Genomic DNA, 18,418 nt, shown 5'->3' on the forward strand with positions numbered 1-18,418 from the left:
TGATACACCTTTTGAACCTTCAGTGTATGTCCAAGTCCAAGTTATTGATTGTGCACCAAGCACAAAAGTTGACACACATGAGCAATTATATCTCATTATTTTTTGCTTGTACCTCGATTTTGTTTAACATAAATCTTTAAAATTATGTGAAATATAGATCCTAGATTCATAGATTTATAAACAGGATACAATTGTTCACTTTTAAAATAAAAGAAATAAAACTAGTGTAATATTTAAAAAGTTATATTTAAAGGTTTTTGATCATTTTAACTCCTGGTCAACAATTTATGTGCAACAGAAATTCAAAATAAGCATTAATTCTAGTAATTAGATCTGTATTTTATTAAATATGAAAAATAAAACAGATTTTAGCTAACTACTATAATTGATATTGATTTTATTTGTTCCATCATGGATACTATGGAGTGTGAATTCAATCAAGTTTTTTAAAAAATAATTCCTTAAAAGGTAAACTGAATAAAAATAAATTAGCAGGTAATTTTTTGTTATGTTAAGATAGAAAATGCTGCATTCCTACAAGCAGAAGTCTCAAAGAGTACAAATCACAGAGAAGTATACCAAGTTCATGAGAGACCTCATCTTACCAAGCTTCCTGGGAGTTCTGGTAAACGTCCCCTTCACGGTTCGACAGTGGGAATTATCTCCTCCACAGACACCACACTTATCCTCAACCTTGTTAGAACCAATCTCTTTATCACAGCCCACTTTCTGGGGAGAGAAGATGTTCAAGGTGGCTAATTTTAATGTGCCAAGCAGAAGTCAACATCCCAGAGAACGATGAACCATTTGTTTAATCACAGCCCACAGTCAGCCAGTTTGCACCAAACTTTCTCTGCAGTCATGATTTTTAATAACTCAGTCTTTTAAAGAACTAATGTGAAATCAAATGACTTGTACTCTAGGTAATAAAGGATACATTTCCCTCAGTCTAATGAAGTATTTACTCCATCACAAATTGTCTTAATCATCAAACAAACATTTATTGAAAGCAGATGTAGCCAATGTTGGGGAGACAAACTATAAGACAGTGCTTTTTTGCCTTGTTGCTTTCATATTTGTAAAGATGAATGATAACACAGTGAGTAGTACATTAGTGCAATCTTTAAAAGTTTGTTAGGATGTGAACAAAACTTCACAAAATTGGTGGAGACTTTCATGGGACATAAAGAGAATGGAAAGGCGTTTCAGGAATGCAGAGGGGTTAAAACAGAGCCATGGAAGTTGTATGGTCATGGCACATGGGTTCAGAGAACAGTATTTAAACCCATATTTAAACCACTGGAAAGTTAGCATTGCATAATAGAGGAAGCACGATGAAAGATCTGCAAAGCAGAGGCTATAGAAGGCCTTGAATACCAGGAGGAGTTTACATTTTCACATTAATTTAACAGGGAACTACTAAAGATTTTCAAAACTGGGCAGGTTCTTAAGGTAACTCAGTGTAGGATAACGATACATGATACACCACTGCATTCATAAGTTTGGGATGAAAGTGGGCAGGGAAAACAATAAAACCACATACAGTTCATGTAATAGATACTGTGGAAAGTAAAAGATTAACAAGACACATTCTACTTTCAAGGAAGTGTTAATTCAACTATGTGTACTTGAAAGTGTACTTGAAACTCATTAACACAGCACTTTAGTTTTGCTGAAGTGAAAAGGAAATTGACAAGAAGAGCAGTGCTTCAGTTTATAAAAATAATTTCATATCAATTTAACCATGAACATGAACAACAAAAAAACTGCAATTTTAAAAAGAGATTAAATGGAGCAAAACATTGTTTTTGCTTCTCCACTGCTTTTGTTCTGATGTGGAATTCAGCGTTTGAACTTAGAACCAATTGGAAAATGAGAGAGAAACATGTTTCTATTATTTTTTAAAACAAAAGATAAAATATAGTTAGCATCATTTTTAAAAATTTTTTTTAAAAAAAGACCTTGTATTTTAATAGTAGATGGCTATTGGTAAAATACACAAAGCACATGCTTTGTTCTCAACTTGTATTCCCAACAGAGAGGCATCAGAGTTACTTAGAAAAGGCATTTGGCTGGATATTAGGAAAACTATGTAAACCTAGATTCTGCCAGGGACTAAAGTTTGATTTTAGTAAGCACAGTTTCTCCCAAATTTATTTTAGCTACTTGAACTATGTCATAGATTCTCATTATAATGTGATTTCACAGATAAGAAACAGATAAAAATTTTAAAATATGCAGATGAATGGTAGTAGATGTAAATTGCACAATCCTGCAGGAAGCACTGGGGAAGCGACCGTAACTCACCACGCACTCTCCCCGCACGCATATGCTGAATGGATCTTTGTAAGAACAGTGTGTCCCATCATGCACCAGTTGTTTCATATAAGCAACGTCTCCGGTCTCTTTGGATTGACAGTAAAGGTGGCATCTTTTCTTGGCTGCATAAAATGGAGGATGAAATGAACTATTTACATAACATGGAATGTCTGAACAGCACAATTTTATTTTTAAAATATAAAGTTTCAGTGTGGTTTCTTGAAAACAAAAGGAATACTGTATAAATAAATAAAATAAGGAGTAGGAGAAAAGTATGCATTATGTGGCATTTTGTTTTAGCTAGGGTGATCATATGATTTGTCACCTAAGCTGGGATATTGTTGAGAGTGAGAAGAGGGTCTGTTGATAATTGAGCAGGGACAACAGATATGAACTAGAACCGCTCCAGACAAACCAGTTTGTATGGCAACCCTAGATTTCACCACAGCTCTTTAATAAACTTCCTATTAAAACCAGTTTAGTTTTAGGAATGTTAGAGCACTGAAAGGATTTCTCTTTGGTTTGACTCAATCACCTAGCATAGTTTTCGCCTCTTGTAGGATCTCATTAATCAAATATAATTTATGTAACTCATTTCACAAAAATAAATAAAAATAATGCATTTCTTCTTAATACATTGCAACTGTGAATTCCTACATGTATTTGCCTTTCCTTTAAAACAACGTTAAGTTGAATCCAGTAGCGTATCATATCGCATGATAATCATGTAACCATTTTCTTTTATTCACACAAATAAGAAATATGGCAAGAAGTTGCCATTTGAACATATTTAACCATAAATTCAGGGGTAAGAAGTAAAACATTAAAAAAGAATTTCCAAGTGTTTTTCAGATAACTAGTTCACAGTCCAAAGGTAAAAGATTCTGAAATGCCTTTTAATATTAAATAATTGTCTTTTTCTTGGTCCTGACTCACTGGTAAAAGAACTATATTTTTCTCCAGTTATTTAGAAAGGAAAGATCACAATATTCCAGAAGCATTTCTTAGTAGAAGGATTTCAGCTGAATCAGGAAATCCAACATCTCTCCCAAGCATTACTTTCCACTGGTCTTTTCACTGGTGATGATAGTGTGGTTTGCCAGGAACTATTGCACAATTCCTACCTTTCTAGAGAAAGTAGTACTTGAGCCTTATTCTTGGAAACCCAGGAGGACATATCCCTATAAGCACCAAGTTTCCTAAGTTAGCAAGTAGGGACCAAGAGTCCAAGGGATTGGTGCTGGCAAAGCCTAAATCCTAAGTGACCATCCCCACAGCAGGAAAGGAGCGGGAGTCTACTTACAGTCGGGATGTTCATAGGGCAGCCAGTGGTGCTTGCTATTCTGGTATTCAAAGTGGGAGTTTCGCTGCTGGCACTGCTGTGCTCTGAAGTCCTCAAAGTGTTTCTGGCATTCTTCTGTATTACAAAGCTGGTACTCAAAATTAACACCAGGACAATCCTGACCACCATTGATGGGCCTAAAGAAAAGACATTTAAAAAGGCCTTTTGGCTTCGGTCCAGCAGTTGAAACTCTCAGACACACGGTGCTTGAGGGCAGACGGCCAGAGCTTCTGAGCTGCCAGTACAAAGTGAATGAACTCATACTTCCTAATTTCAGTCCCTTTCCACCAGCACCCTTTCCAAAAGTACCCTTTTTCTCCCTGCTGGGGGAACAAAACCCTAAAAAACTCAACTTAAACCAGCTTTCCAAACAGTATATTTTAAATGCATGGCAAAAGTATATAATAAAATTAAAAGCATGTATACAGACTCAAGAAAATTACATATTTTTACCATGTATAAAACATGTAGATGCAACTCAAGGAAACTTTGATCGCAGCTCTACGCCTCAGTTTCCTCATATATAAAATGCAAATAATAAAACTCTTCCTTAAAGGAAAAATGTGAGAATTAAATGAGTTAACATATTTATAGCACTTAGAATAGACCCTGGCTCACAATGGCCTTTAGCTGTTCTTATTATTACAATTTTATTATATTTGTAACCTCTACTAATACTACTATCAAGTCTTTCTGTGAAGACAAGTTGTGGCACCCAATAGTCTTTATAAAGACATGCTCAGAGCCATCCTGTTGCTAAAAACAGAAAGGGATGCTCATATGTTAAAACCTAGACAAGGAAGAATATCCTAATTTCGTAATTCAGTTACTTTTTTCCTTGAGAAAATAAAGCTTGCTGAGCACACAATTGGGATTCAATAAGTTTAGTCTGAGTGAATGAATGGATAAATTTCCCCAGTAGCTTCCTGGCTTTCTGTCACAATCTTTCTGTTGCCCTCCTCTGAAGCAATGGCAGCCTGGCCCCTGCAGAGAGTCCACACCATTGCTCTGCTCCCTGCCTGCCACTCCCCTGCTTCTTGCAGTGGATTTCACAGCCCACACTGCCCAGGCCCTATGGCCACAGCGGGCACAGTGATCCACTTTCCCTGCTCAGCTCCTTAATATTCCTAAACAGCAATTTTCTTCAAGAATCTCTAATCTTCACTAGAACTTCTAATCTTCATTATTGACTACTCTTCACAAGATAGATAAATGAAGGTTTATCTGAAAGAGACACTGGTTTATGAACTGTGAACAATTTGTTTTCATGTCCTGTATTTTACATGTACCTCGTAAAATAATATTGAAGTATTTTCTCATCTATCTAAAAATAACAGGAATTACAGGGATTATACTCACATGGGATTATTGCACTGCCGTGTTCTGAAACGAACACCAGTTCCGCACGTCCGTGAACAGGAGCCAAATTTGGTCCATGACCCCCAGTTGCCGTCTTGTTTTTGTTGATTAGCATTCTTCCACATGCAATGACCCTTATAGCACCACTTAGGAAAATGACCAAAGGTAATTATGAAAATCATGCATACATTGAAGCTGAAGTTGTTACACAAGAACCACCTCTTGGAAGGGCTTCATTTCTTCTTCATTTTTTCCAGGTGAAGATGCATTCATTTAAAATTATCCAAAAGCAATTATACCATTAATGCCCTACTGAAGGGTAATTTAGACTTACATTTTTAAGCATAAAATTTAAATGAAAAGATAACATTCACTAAGACAATTTTTCAAATGATACATTGACCAGGGACTAACAAACATCATAATCAATAAGAATTTTCTGAGTGCCCAACTTGCATAGTAGGTACGACTCTACCCTTCATCTCTCACTACCTATATCATATCAGGTTTTTTTTTTTTTTGAGGCAATATGCTCCCCTTGAGAGAACGGAATTGAGACCACCAGAGGTGGGAAAGGGGGAGGGGGAGAGGGAAGTTAGGGAGAAATTGGTAAAGGGCCACAAAAAATGCTTATATTGTATAATGATAAAATAAAATAAAAAAGAAATTAAAACTAAAAATTAAAAAAATGCTCCCCCCTTGAAAATGATGACATGAAAATATACCTTGACTTACAAAATAACTAATGTAACACATTCAAAACATATCCAGCATTCAAAGTACTTTTATTTTTTAAATTTTTCATTCACAATCATTCTGAGAGATGGATAGGTCAGATATATGATCTTTACCTTTTAGATGAAGAAAACTGAGGTCCAGAAAAGTTAATGAATAGTTTAAGGCCATCTGACCAAGAACTAATTAAACGGGACTACTAGAACCCTGATACCGTACAGGCAGCTAGCTTATAGTGCCCAGCATACAGCAGGTGCTCAAAGGGTATTAGTTATTTGCCTTTTCAACATTTTGAGGTGCTTTTTCATACTACATACAATAAAATTGTTTCTTAAAACGCAACCTCTGTAAATTTAAATATAACACAAATATATTTAGGGAGTTGGATATTAGAAGTTGATTGCAGGTTATCTTTTTTTATTTTTATAAAGCAAAATGAATCAATTTATTATTTCTCTTGATTTTAGTTAAAAGTTTGTAATACTGAATTTTCCCAAAGCAAGACATTGTACAAAATGCACTTAGCATAGTGCCTAACATAGTGCAAACACTCATAATGACAGGTTTTATTATTATTATTATGTATGTAATTCTCATAAGTACAGTTATATATATTTGAAATAGAGCTTTAAAAGAACTAAGAGCTATAAAGATATAAATCTTCTTTGCCAGCTTTTGGTCCTGTCTGCAATAACTTATTTCTAAACTAGTCAATGCTCTTCAACTTAAGTTCTTAACATGGCTTTGTTTGGGGATCTTTGCCCTCATGAGCAGCATAGCTTGGCACTCAGCCAGTTTCAAAGTATTCAATACTGACTACACAATTCGAGATTTAAAACCTCTGGGCATCTTTCCCCAAGGAACAAAGCCAAATCTTCTGTATAAGCTCACATGACTTTATTTCTGGGCAACTTTCACAGGAATGGGATGCCAGCAAGTAAATCAAATCCCACTAGCAGGGGGCCAGATTTTCTGCTGAGTGCGCAGAATGGTGGTCCCAAAGATATCAGGTCCTAAACCCTGGAACCTGTAAATGTTATCTTAAGTGGAAAAAGAGTCTTTGCAAATATGATTACATTAAGAATTTTAAGCTAGGGAGATTATCTTGGATTATCCAGGTGGGCCCAAAATGCTATTACACGTATCCATGTAAGAGAGAGGCAAAGGGAGATTTGACACACACAGAAGTGGAAGAGGCAGTGTGAGCACAAAGGCAGAGGATGGAGTTGTACAGCCACAAGTCAAGGAGGCTGGGCAGCCACCAGACGCTGGAAGAGGCAAGGAGCAGATTCTCCACTGGAGCCTCTGGAGGGAGCGTGGCTCCGCCCACACACTGATTTTAGTTCAGTGAAGCTGATTTTGAACTTCTGGCCTTCAGGCCTGTGAGAGAATAAATTTTTGTTGTTTTAAGCCACCAAGTTTGTGGTGATTTGTTACAACAACCACAGGAAATTAGCACACTATCTCAGTGCATTACCCTAATGAAACCTCACATGCTGTGTTCTTCATAAAAACAACAGTACAGCTATGTTCATCATTTTCCAGACTTTTAAAGATGATGATTATACAACATGTCTTAAATCTTCATTGTATTAATAGATATACTCACTTTTCCAGCAGCACATTCAGTCCCATCAAGTGGGGGTCCCTTTTTAGTCTTACAAAAGTAGGGATTATCAGGATGGCTACACCACAGCTGTTTACATGGGTCAAAGGTCCGGAACTGGAAGAGAGAGAATTAAACTCTCTGTGAACTCTCAGATAGCATGACATGCACCAAACATATATCCTACACAGTCTCTTCATGTCATGTTTCTTAGATATTTTAAGTTAATAGCCAAATTTTGACATGTTAAGGAAAAAAATACTGCCTAAGAATTCTAAGAAGACTTTTATTCTGCTTTTCTAAAATAACAATGATAAACAATGATTTGTCTGGGATTTCCCGGTTGGCTTTTAATGTTTCTTTTAATGTTTTCAAATAGATAATGCTGGAATTTTAAAAAGAGCTAGAAACTATCACGAACATTTTAAATATGAAAACTTATAACCGTTTGACAGCTCTCGAGCTATCAAAATGTTTTCTCTTTATCCCTGTAAGTACAAACTAGTTAGAAATAAATAATAAAAATTCTCATACTAATTAGGTGACTAAAAGTAGAAAATATTTGTCAAATTTTCTGTGTAAGATAAGGTATTCCAGGTGTAACAAAATATCATAATACATTCATGTAGTTTATAAAGTACTTTCATACATGCGTTTGATCCTCACACCAATGCCTGGCTGAGAAACACGGGTCACAAGTTAAGGCTATAGTTATGGTTACAGGTAAGACAGTAAAAGAGCCACACTAAGTCTTGGTTTTCTCACTCTTTAGCATGTGTTTTTATTTTCCTAAAACACTGCATCATAATATCCGAATGTTTGTGTAACATATGTGCGTGCTCTTTACTCATCTGCTGTCTTTCTCTCTAAATGTAAACATCTTACCATTCTTTAGATAGATTTTTTAAAAATATAAAACAACAATTTATCCACATATCTACTGCCTACACTGCTAATTACCCACATACAGCCTTATGTCCACAGATTTTTTTTTTATTAGTACTCATTTTTAGACCTGGATTTTTTGTTCTAATCCCTATTACTTAATGCAGAAACTGTACTTTTCCATAGCATTGAGCCAAAGCTTTAAAATTCTCAGACCTAAAACATTAATGCAGGTAATTAGGAGCTCACAGTGTATACACAGACAGACCAAATGGCTATAGGTGAAAGATTTCAAACAGCAGATCAATTTCTTTTCAATACCATGAAATACTTATTTTTCTTGTTGTAACACACAAAATCTGCTCCAACATGTAAAAAGCCCTTACTTTTAAAAAAAAAAAAAAAAGTTAACTACTAAAGATCAACATGAAAATTTAATGAAACATAACTCTAATCTGAATTAGCTAGTTATGTGGAAGACTGACTTTAATGAATTCCATTGAGCATTTACTATGTGCCTGTGTTGTATGCAGCACTTTAATTACATTATCTAATATAATCCTCATACTGATCCTATGAGACAAATACTATTATCCACATTTTACACATGAGGAAACTAAGTCAGAGAGATTAAATAAGGTGTCCAAAGTCATACATTCAGTAAGTGTCAGATCTAGGATCTGACCCACCCAGTTCGACTATGGTGTCCATATTCCTGACCCCATACTTTTACAATATGATTCTCATAAGACAATATACCAGCACAACCCTTCCCTGTGGTCACACATCCATGGACTCCTGGCCATCAAGCCAAAGGAAATAAATCTAAGGTTTAATAGTCATCTCTGAAGTCACAAAAACCAGGGGGGAAATAGAGAATAAAGATTTGAGCCTGAGAGCCTTGGTTTCAAAGTCCAACTCCCCAATATACCAGATGTGTGACTTTAAGCAGGTTGTTTAATCTCTGTAAGTCTTGGCTTTTTCTTCTGTAAAATAAAAGTATATCAGTTCCCTTCTAGTCTGTCATGAGGATTAAATAAGGTAGCATATTTAAAGAATTTAGCTTTAATCACACAGCAACATAGCAAACACAAGTTGTCTTAGACTTGCACCAAGCAGTCTATAAAGCTCACCAAACAGGAGCTACACAAATAGATTTCAAGATGCCAAATTGAAATTGACTGAGTGACGTACCGCAGTGCACATTTTATAACCAACACCAAAATCAAAACGACATTGTTCATCCATAGAATAATTTATTCCAGGAAGCTCTGGGAGTTTGGGCCAATCATGTTCAAAAGGGTCATCAAGGAGACAGTCATAGGAACTGCAGGAAGGAAAATATTGCATGTTGTTAAATGTTCATGTTTCAAATCATGTTCTAATGGAAAAGTACGCCGAGCTTATATACAATAGAATTTCATCAGATCACACAGCAAGTTCACAAAAGCACATGTTTTAAGGTTTTTGGTTTCAATTCCATGTAGAAAAAGACACTTCATCCTTATCCCAGGAAAGTAAGCCAAGAGTGGCTTAGGAATGCAGTAGAGCTGTGATAACCTGAATTGTGTCACTAACCGAACCCCTACCTGGTATGGCAGGGCAGATACTGACAGCTACACTACAAGGTATGGGTGGTATAATAAGCAGGAATCACATGAACATCCTCTCCCCATCCTCAACTCAAGTTTGACCATTCATCAAACGTTCCATAAAGAATTTATTAAAGGGAAGTCATATCACTGTTAAAAATTCACTTAAATTCTAGGCTCATGGCTTAAAATATTGTGATTACATTATGGAATCATTGTACCAAAGGCTCTGAGTCATAAGAAAACGTTTATTGTCAACAACAGTTTTCATTTGCTGGGAATTTTGTTAACGATCAAGGTCCTAAGAGTCAGTTTCATGTCTGTAGGCTATAACATAAGTGCTCTCAGGACATGCAGCAGGGGACATACTGGATGTATCTTTTCAATTCTTGACCACTGCATCGGGACCAGTGGTACCGGTGAAATGCCGCTTGCACCAAGGGAGCCATGACACTTCCCATAGCCGTCTCGTCCCCACACCTGTTGCCTTGTCCATCATGCTCCATTCCCAACCTAGAACACAGAGGAGACCACACTGGTAAGGATCAGGAGGCTACAGCTTTTACTAAATTTCTGTATGGAAAATAAGTACTGGGAAATATGTATTTTTAAGTCAATGTGGCTTTCTTGGAGAAGACATAGAAACTAAAGTCGACAGCAATCTGACAGAAACGCCTTTCTTATTCTATAGCTATCAAAAGCCCAGGAGAGGCTCTGCAAGCCAGAGTCACTTATTTAGTTTCAGTGCGTGACCCCTTCGCTGTTTTCAGCTCCTCACTCTTGGCAAGGGATGAGAATTGCATGCTGGCATGCATTCTGCCCAAAGTGCAAACAATACTGGGAAAAGCAGGAAACAAAAGATCTTTTTCTTGCTTTATAGCTGTCAACAGTGACTTACACATGGCCAGTTTCATGGGCTACCACAAAAGCAGATGAAAAACCGTCCTCATGATTCAGGGTACAACTTCTCACTGGATGACACATGCCCGTGACTGGAGCATATCCTGTAGAGAATAACAATTACTTTTACTTTCATTTTATGAGAAAACCCGTTAAGAATTACTACTGGACCTCTGCCTAAGGAGAAAAAAAAAAAAAAACTTTTCAGGAAACAGGGGCAGTATTATTTCCCTGCGATCATTGTGCCACATTCTCTTGGGAAAGCCATAGGTAATGGTCTCTAAAAAGATTACTGTTTGCATTTTCTCCTTTCCTAAGGGAAGGAACTGGCCAGGGTCACCATTCTCTTCTGCCCACCAGCTCATTCTTGTCATTCTGTTTTAGTAAATGGTCCTTCATATCATGGTACTGATGAAGGAAGCCAGAAATTCCATCAATGTTGAAAAGAAAATCATCAGTCTGCTTTTTCCAAAATCCACATCAGAATTTATTAGATAAATGTAAGCTGACTTTGGAAAAAAGCTCTTTGGCAGCAGTCATTTCTCATGGCACCTCTTTTCTCATTCCAGTTAGTGGAAATTACACTGAATTTTACAGCATCCCCTCCATACCCCAAATGTTCAATTATTTAAAAGGCAACTCCAATCTATTATGGTATTTAAGTGGTATTTAACATTGTGAATTCCACAGAAGTCACCAGAAGCAATAGAAAGAAAATGTATGCTTGGCTGTTACATGGTGGAATGTGGTGGTAGAGATACGAACATTTGAACAGACTGCCTGATTTAGGATTGCGTTTGAAAACTCATGCCCTGAAGTTTTTCTTCTACATCTTTATGGTAGTACCTTGCATTCCAGCAGGTCCGAAGTCTTGCCTGGTTAAGAAAATTGCATGATCGTGATGTTCAGAGTGGTTGAGATCAGATTTTTGTTGTTGGCAAGCCCAGCGGCACACATTCTCCAAGCTCCTGGATGGATTTCCCCTTTCGATGAGGCTGATGGACTAAGAGGAAACAATATGTTAAAGACGCACATAACATTTTCCCAAAGGCTTCCTTTAATAAGTTTCTCTGAAGTTGAAATTTGGGATTACAGTGCTTGAACAACTATTCCATGATTTTATTTGGGTCTTATTTAGATATCTACTATGGTCTGGGAATTCTAGATTCCCATGAAGGATATCTTTATGATGATCAATATCACCTGTGTGAAAGTTAACTGACGCCATTTAAGGGAACGTCTGATACTGGGATTTGCTATTGTGAGGTGACTTGATATTAATTTTTTGGGTTACAATTTTAGTAGTATAAGTATTTCCTGATCCAGCTTAGATTTTGAGTTTTGCAGATATTAAGAACAAAAATATTGGAAAAGATTCTGGCAATAGACATTTTTCCAAAGATGTTAAAGCAAAATATCTTAGTCAAAAAAAATTTTTTTTTGGACCAGAATTAATCAACATGTGGAAAGAATATAAGTTCTTCCATAAGCTAGCAAAACAGGTCAAATATTAGTTTATGGGGAACAGTCAAATTATTTTAACCTCACACTGAAAAACAAAACTAACATTTTTTTTTTTTTTAAACTTCACGGTAATAAAGAGTTACCTCAAGGTAACTCTTACCTTGTAGCTCCAGTAGATAGATTTAAGTTCCTTGGGATATTGCTACTATCACACTGTGGTCAGGAGTTAAAAGTTCAGAGGGAAAAGGGCCCATACTTCCAGAACTCTGAAGCCACATTTCCCATAGTAGTTTTGATGCAATGAGAAATTGAACTTGGAACGCAAAAGTAGTCCCTACTTAGCTGACAGGCTGAGAGTTTTGTTATATTTCCACAAATGCTATTATCAGTGTTTACATTCTTAATAAAATTAGCTTGGTTTGTTATATGCTGATCATGTACTCCTCCAAACAAATGATTTAACAACCGACTGAAGCCTGTTAGCACCTTCGCTAGAGTGAACTTGTATTCCTTGTTGGCAACACAAAGCAGGTCAGGTTGATACGATGAACTAAAGATCAATGGCACCTTATCATTAACAAATGACAAGTGAATGTGAAATTATAATGAAATGCAAACCCATGAATTTTTCCTATTTGCTAAATGTACAAATTTATTACTATTTCATAATCAAGAGAATTAATTATGGGAAAAGAATGTAATTTTAAACGTCATGAAAATTGTCAAGTTAGTCACTTCCCCTATGTTTGCTCCTTAAAGGCAGAAACCTCTTCATCCATTTCATTATTTCCAAGGACAGGGACCCATTTACTACCATTTTAAAGCCAGCCAAGTCAAGTATATTATATGAAATAAATGCCTATCATATGTATTCTGATACAACCTTTTGGCTTCAAAAGGATTAAAGCTCTTTTGAATAAAAAATATTCTCTTTGTGCTTCACTTTACTTAAGTAGAAACATACACCTGTAAAATACCATTTTTAACAAATCAAGAGAAGACAAAGAAAGATCTTTGTCTTTTTTCTTCATTGCTCTATTCCAAGCACCTAGGAAGTGTCTGCCACATAGTAGAAACTCAATATAGATTTTTGGAATGAATAGGTGAATCACAAACTTGATGATAATGATAGCTAAGGAAAGTCTCTTTCTTCATAATGGAATCCATTAGCTTTTATTCACACAATCATGCCTAAAGTCAGGATAACTATTTACATCTCCCTTAGACAGCAGTAAATAAGCAAATGGTAGTAGTACAAAAACCGTTCATTATCTGCTCAGATTTGGAGATCTCCACTCATTGTGGCAGTTTCACATCTTCAGCTCAGAGCAGTTGTGGTCTACTTGGGACATATCTATGCCACTTGTTAACAGTAGCTTCAGTAATAACCCAGTCCCTAATGCTTATAGTTCACGTGTTTTAAGACACTTTACCTTTGCGTAACCCAGCATTATCATGCGCACCAGGACCACATTTATGTGCACTCCAAGGGATTCGTCATGGTAAATTTCATTCACCTAGAAACAAAAAAGATAATTGCTTAAAGAAAGGTAACACAAAGGATTTCATGAAACGCTCACCATTTAAGGGATCGGCCATGTAATCACCACAAGTACAAAAGTCAAATTACTTTTTAAAAAAATTTAGTTTAAGCTGAACTCTGAAATGAAGTCATCTATCTTTCTTTAGCTTTAGAACAGTCCTTGGATGTGTGAATTACTGACTTGGTACACTCCACAGAGTATATGCTCAGAAAAGCCTTCATTAAACTACTGTAGTTGTATTAGTCTGTTTGTGTTGCTATAACAGAAATACCTGAGACTGGGTAATTTATAAGGAAAAGAGGTTTATTTGGCTTACGATTCTGGAACAGCTGCATCTGGCACAGGCCTAAGGCTGTTTCTATTCATGGCAGAGCAGTGGCAGGCAGCTGGTGGGTACAAGCAGATCACATGGCAAGAGGAAGCAAGAGAGAGAGAGCAAGAGAGAGGAAGCAAGAGAGAGAGAAAGGACGTGCCAGGGTCCTTTAAACAATCAGCTCTCAAGGGAACTAGTAGAGCAAGAACTCACTCACTACCCCATCTCCCCCAGAGAGAGCATTAATCCATTCATGAGGGATCCACCCCCATGACTCAATCAGTTTCCAACACTGCCACATTGGGAATCAAAATTCCACATGAGTTTTGGAGGGAACAACACATCCAAACTACATCATGTAGTGTTGGAAAGGGGTTACGAGTGAATTTATCCACATGTTACATTCACCAAAAGCAATGACAGAAGAGTGACTCTGATCTTCTGCTAGCCTGTGAGTGGCTGTAGCCAGGGTGGAGGATAACGAACAGCAGGCATTTGTTCTCTAGCATGTCCTGTGGCTACCAGGGGTGCAATATCTGTTTGAGGGAGCCCATAGGTGTGGGGTCTGTGTGTGGGAGCTGTGGTGGTCTATCTGTGGGCCAGCCAGCAGGTGGCCTTCTCAGTGCCCCCAAGGAATGGGGCAGCTGGGGCAATGATTGTTTAGAAGTCCTAAAGGATAGATGTCCTTCAATATTTGAATACTAAAGTGACTGTACAAGTGGCATATCAGATGAATGTCAGCCCTGGATGCAGCTCAGAAGATCAAACTTTAGTCTTTAGTCACTGCTTTTTACTTAATTTTTAAAGTTAGGCTGAATTTTTTAAAAATTTAATTTAATTTTATCAATATGCAATGTGGTTGATTTTTGTGGCCCATTACCAAATCTTCCCTCCCCCCACCCTTTCCCCCCTCCCTCCCATCAACCTCATATCTGTTCGCTTGTATTAACAACTTCAAGGAATTGTGATTGTTGTGTTTTATTCCATCCCCTCCCCCATTTGTTTGTGTATTTATTTATTTTTAGCTCCCACAAATAAGTGAGAAATGTGGTATTTCTCTTTTCTGCTGAAATTTTAAAAAGTGACTTGATATACTTTAAAATCTCTCAGAGGTCATAATCCAACTGCATTTTATACAGATGAGGAAGATGAAGCCTGTAGAAATTAACTGACACACAAAAAAACACAGTAAGTTATTGGCAGATATGATTCTAAAGTGGACTGTAATTATATCTTCTGATTAAGCTGGTACAAAATTAGTACAAATAAAAATGCTTAACAACGTGGCAAATGCTAGCAGGAATGAGAAAGGTGGAACTATCTGGCCAGATTACAAAAGTTGTTAGCTGTTCCCAAGAACATGGACCCAACACTTGTCACAATAACTAGATGGAAAACTGACAGCAATTCAACTTGAGATCCAGGAGGTTTGGACAGTAGGCCTAGCAAAACTAAAACCTGCAGAGAAAAGATAGGCATACTCCCAGAGAGAGACACTTTAAAAATAAACATAACTCAAGAATGATAAAATGATATAAAAAAGAAATTCACAAATCATAAAATTTGACTTGCCACACTGACAAAGAAACAGACTGAGAAATATCAGTTCAAATGTTTCAAGAATCCAATGAGACTGCATAGAGCACTTTAAACTATCAATACCTTCTTTCTACATGGAAGGCATGTTTACTGAATTTGTAGATGGCAAAAAAAAAAAAAAAGGAGCTAAAAGAAGTGCCTAAAGTAGAACATACTAAAGATGATATAATACAGTTTAACAAAAAAGATGTAAAGTGGAAAAATGCATGCAGATACATGCACATACATTCATAAATATAATTATATACATTTGAGAATGTGCAGACACACACACACACACACACATGCACATACACAAAAGGGTAGGACTCAATTTAATACAAGTGTAAGGTAAGCCATGATGTGAAAAAAAAAAAACTGCAATGCATTGTTGCATTGCATAGGTGTGCAGGCAGGTAGCTCATGCCCAAGTTGTTCCATTCCAGGCTAGAATACACCCAAAGTATTGGGTTCATTTTTTCTGTGCTGCCTTATAATAGAGGTGTTCAAAAAACATGAATATATCCAGAGAAGGAAAAAGAGCAAGGAGCCTGGAACATGTGCCATGAAAAGAATGGTTGGGGAGACATAGTGGTTAAAAGCTTAGCTACCACACATTAATAGATAAAATTCTGGTTCAACCCCTCATTGCTTAGGAAATCTTCATCTTTCTGAGCTTCAGTCAAATGGACATAATAAAAATACTATCTCAGGGTTGGGGTAAGAATTAAAAAAATTAATTCATGCAAACAAACTGCTTAAAAATTTTATGAGTGAAAGGAAGGAAAGCGGGCAGTGAATGACATCAGAGTTTGGGAAACAGAAAAGGCAAATGTAGAAAGAAGACTTAATGGCTGTCATATGGAAGAGGACTTATATTTATTACATATATCTACAGAAAATAAAATGAAAAACCATGGGATCACATTATTAAAGGAGAAAATTTCAGCTCAATATAAGGAAAAATCGAATGCTAGGCAAAAAGCTGTGGCTTCTTATGGCCCTTACGGTCATGGGCAGGTTCTTTTAACATCACATCTCATATTACCCAATTAAAGATTGAATCATCCCCCTTTTGTAGATTAATTATCTGATAATAAATTCCTAACATTATAGTTGCAATAAATGTAAAAGGTCTGAAGTTAGACCTGTCACTAACACGTTCACTCACAGACTGATGGACATTCCAAGAAGTGTCTTGGAAGGCAGCGATTTCAAATTAGAAATGTGGGTTCACCAAGTTATAACATGTACTTAGTTTAACACAGTTGAAATGTAAAAAGCATTTGATAAAAAAAAAAAAAAGATTGAAAGCAATGTTAGTAAATAAACAAAATGGAAGGACAATAAAACTAAAGAAGCAGTTTAGTTGAAAAAAAATGAATTAATTTCTGGAAGAGGAATGATAGAAGTAGGAGGCACTTACAGCCACTGCAGAAAAGCAGTGACAACACCCACATCAGAAAATCTTAGAATCAAAAAATGAAAGAAAGGCAGTCATAACAACAAATAGCTTGTGATATTCAAGTTAGTATAAAATGTATACATATAATCACCCCAAATTAGCAAATTCATTTGCACTTGGTTGATTTCAAAATCAGTGTAGTTCTGAGAAAGCATAAGAACAAACTTTTCATTCCCAAAGGCAATAATCTTAAATGAATAAAAGGATGCTTTTCTAAAAGTCAAATGTACCATTTACCAAATGAAAAGTATTATTTAACAAATGTCACTATTATGCCAGGCTAATTAGATAACAGGGTGCCCCAGTAGAAACTAAAATCAGTTATGAAATGTTCTAAGTCAGCACACATTTTTGAAACTTACAGGATATACATAAATTATTATGGGTAGGAATAATCAAATATAAGGGAATAACATTTTTATGTAGAAGAAAGTATTCTCTCAACATGGCAAATCAACAAATACTAGGTGTCTATATCGTGCAACGTACTAGATCCCACTTACTAATTTTCAAGACTTAAAAAAGTTGGTTTCTACACTGTATTCACTTTTAAAACATACTTAGTAATTTGGCTGTTTTTCATTTTGTCAGGCCTTATCAATGCCTGAGATGCAATGCCTTTATACTCTGAGACACATTGGACATGCTAAAAGTTGGAGGAATAAAGCAACACCACAGGATTAGATATTCAAAGTCCTGGACTCTGGTCCCAGCTGTGCTACTGATAAGCTGAGTGACCTTGGGTCATTTAACCTCCCTGAGCCTCTGTTTTCACGCTGGCAAATGATAATTGTGCTTGCTCTGCCTACTTGGAAGGGTCGTTGCCCAAATAAAGCAAAATGCTGCTCAACTACACTCAACAAAATACAGAGGACTTTAGCACCCATCCACCTTTCTATGCAAAGTGTTTTAAAGATTTGTGAATGTATTTTCATAATCTACCTGAAAAGACCAAGAAAAATGATTGCCCCCATAGTTTTCACTGAAAGGAACTTCAAGACTCTTCTATTTGAAATTCATTAAGTCTCAATAGAATAAAAGATGTAGTTTAAGTTATTAAGAAGGTTACTGAAAAAATCATTTTACTAATTTTTTTCAAAAACACTGTTTAAATGCTGTAGAAAAGCTCTTTCCAGCAGATGGCAGTACGCACATTTTAGAGGGGGATAAAGGACAAGTTGAATGTACTCACAGATCAGTTGGCATGTCTGCTTTTTCCTATACTTACACATAAATAAAATAACTTCCTTAAAATTAAATAAAAATTTAAAAAATTATAACCTAAGCAAAATGTGAAGTTTTGAATGCTTACTCAC

General features: G+C 36.3%; 1 protein-coding gene across 1 annotated transcript in view; it reads right to left on the bottom strand.

Annotated features, from left to right (window-relative positions):
- ADAMTS3 (ADAM metallopeptidase with thrombospondin type 1 motif 3) overlaps window positions 1-18,418 on the bottom strand; it is a 278,318-nt gene that overhangs the window by 23,212 nt on the left and 236,688 nt on the right. Inside the window, exons 6-15 of the mRNA XM_063108445.1 lie at window positions 13,636-13,719; window positions 11,585-11,741; window positions 10,737-10,842; window positions 10,208-10,351; window positions 9,441-9,573; window positions 7,365-7,478; window positions 5,021-5,166; window positions 3,623-3,798; window positions 2,308-2,441; window positions 606-729 (exon numbers count right to left, since the gene is read on the bottom strand). Of these exons, the coding sequence (XP_062964515.1) occupies window positions 606-729; window positions 2,308-2,441; window positions 3,623-3,798; window positions 5,021-5,166; window positions 7,365-7,478; window positions 9,441-9,573; window positions 10,208-10,351; window positions 10,737-10,842; window positions 11,585-11,741; window positions 13,636-13,719 (1,318 nt within the window). The remainder of the gene's footprint in view (window positions 1-605; window positions 730-2,307; window positions 2,442-3,622; window positions 3,799-5,020; window positions 5,167-7,364; window positions 7,479-9,440; window positions 9,574-10,207; window positions 10,352-10,736; window positions 10,843-11,584; window positions 11,742-13,635; window positions 13,720-18,418) is intronic.

The sequence above is a fragment of the Cynocephalus volans genome, chromosome 9 (genome assembly GCF_027409185.1).
Source record: "Cynocephalus volans isolate mCynVol1 chromosome 9, mCynVol1.pri, whole genome shotgun sequence".
Classification (NCBI taxonomy): Eukaryota; Metazoa; Chordata; class Mammalia; order Dermoptera; family Cynocephalidae; genus Cynocephalus; species Cynocephalus volans.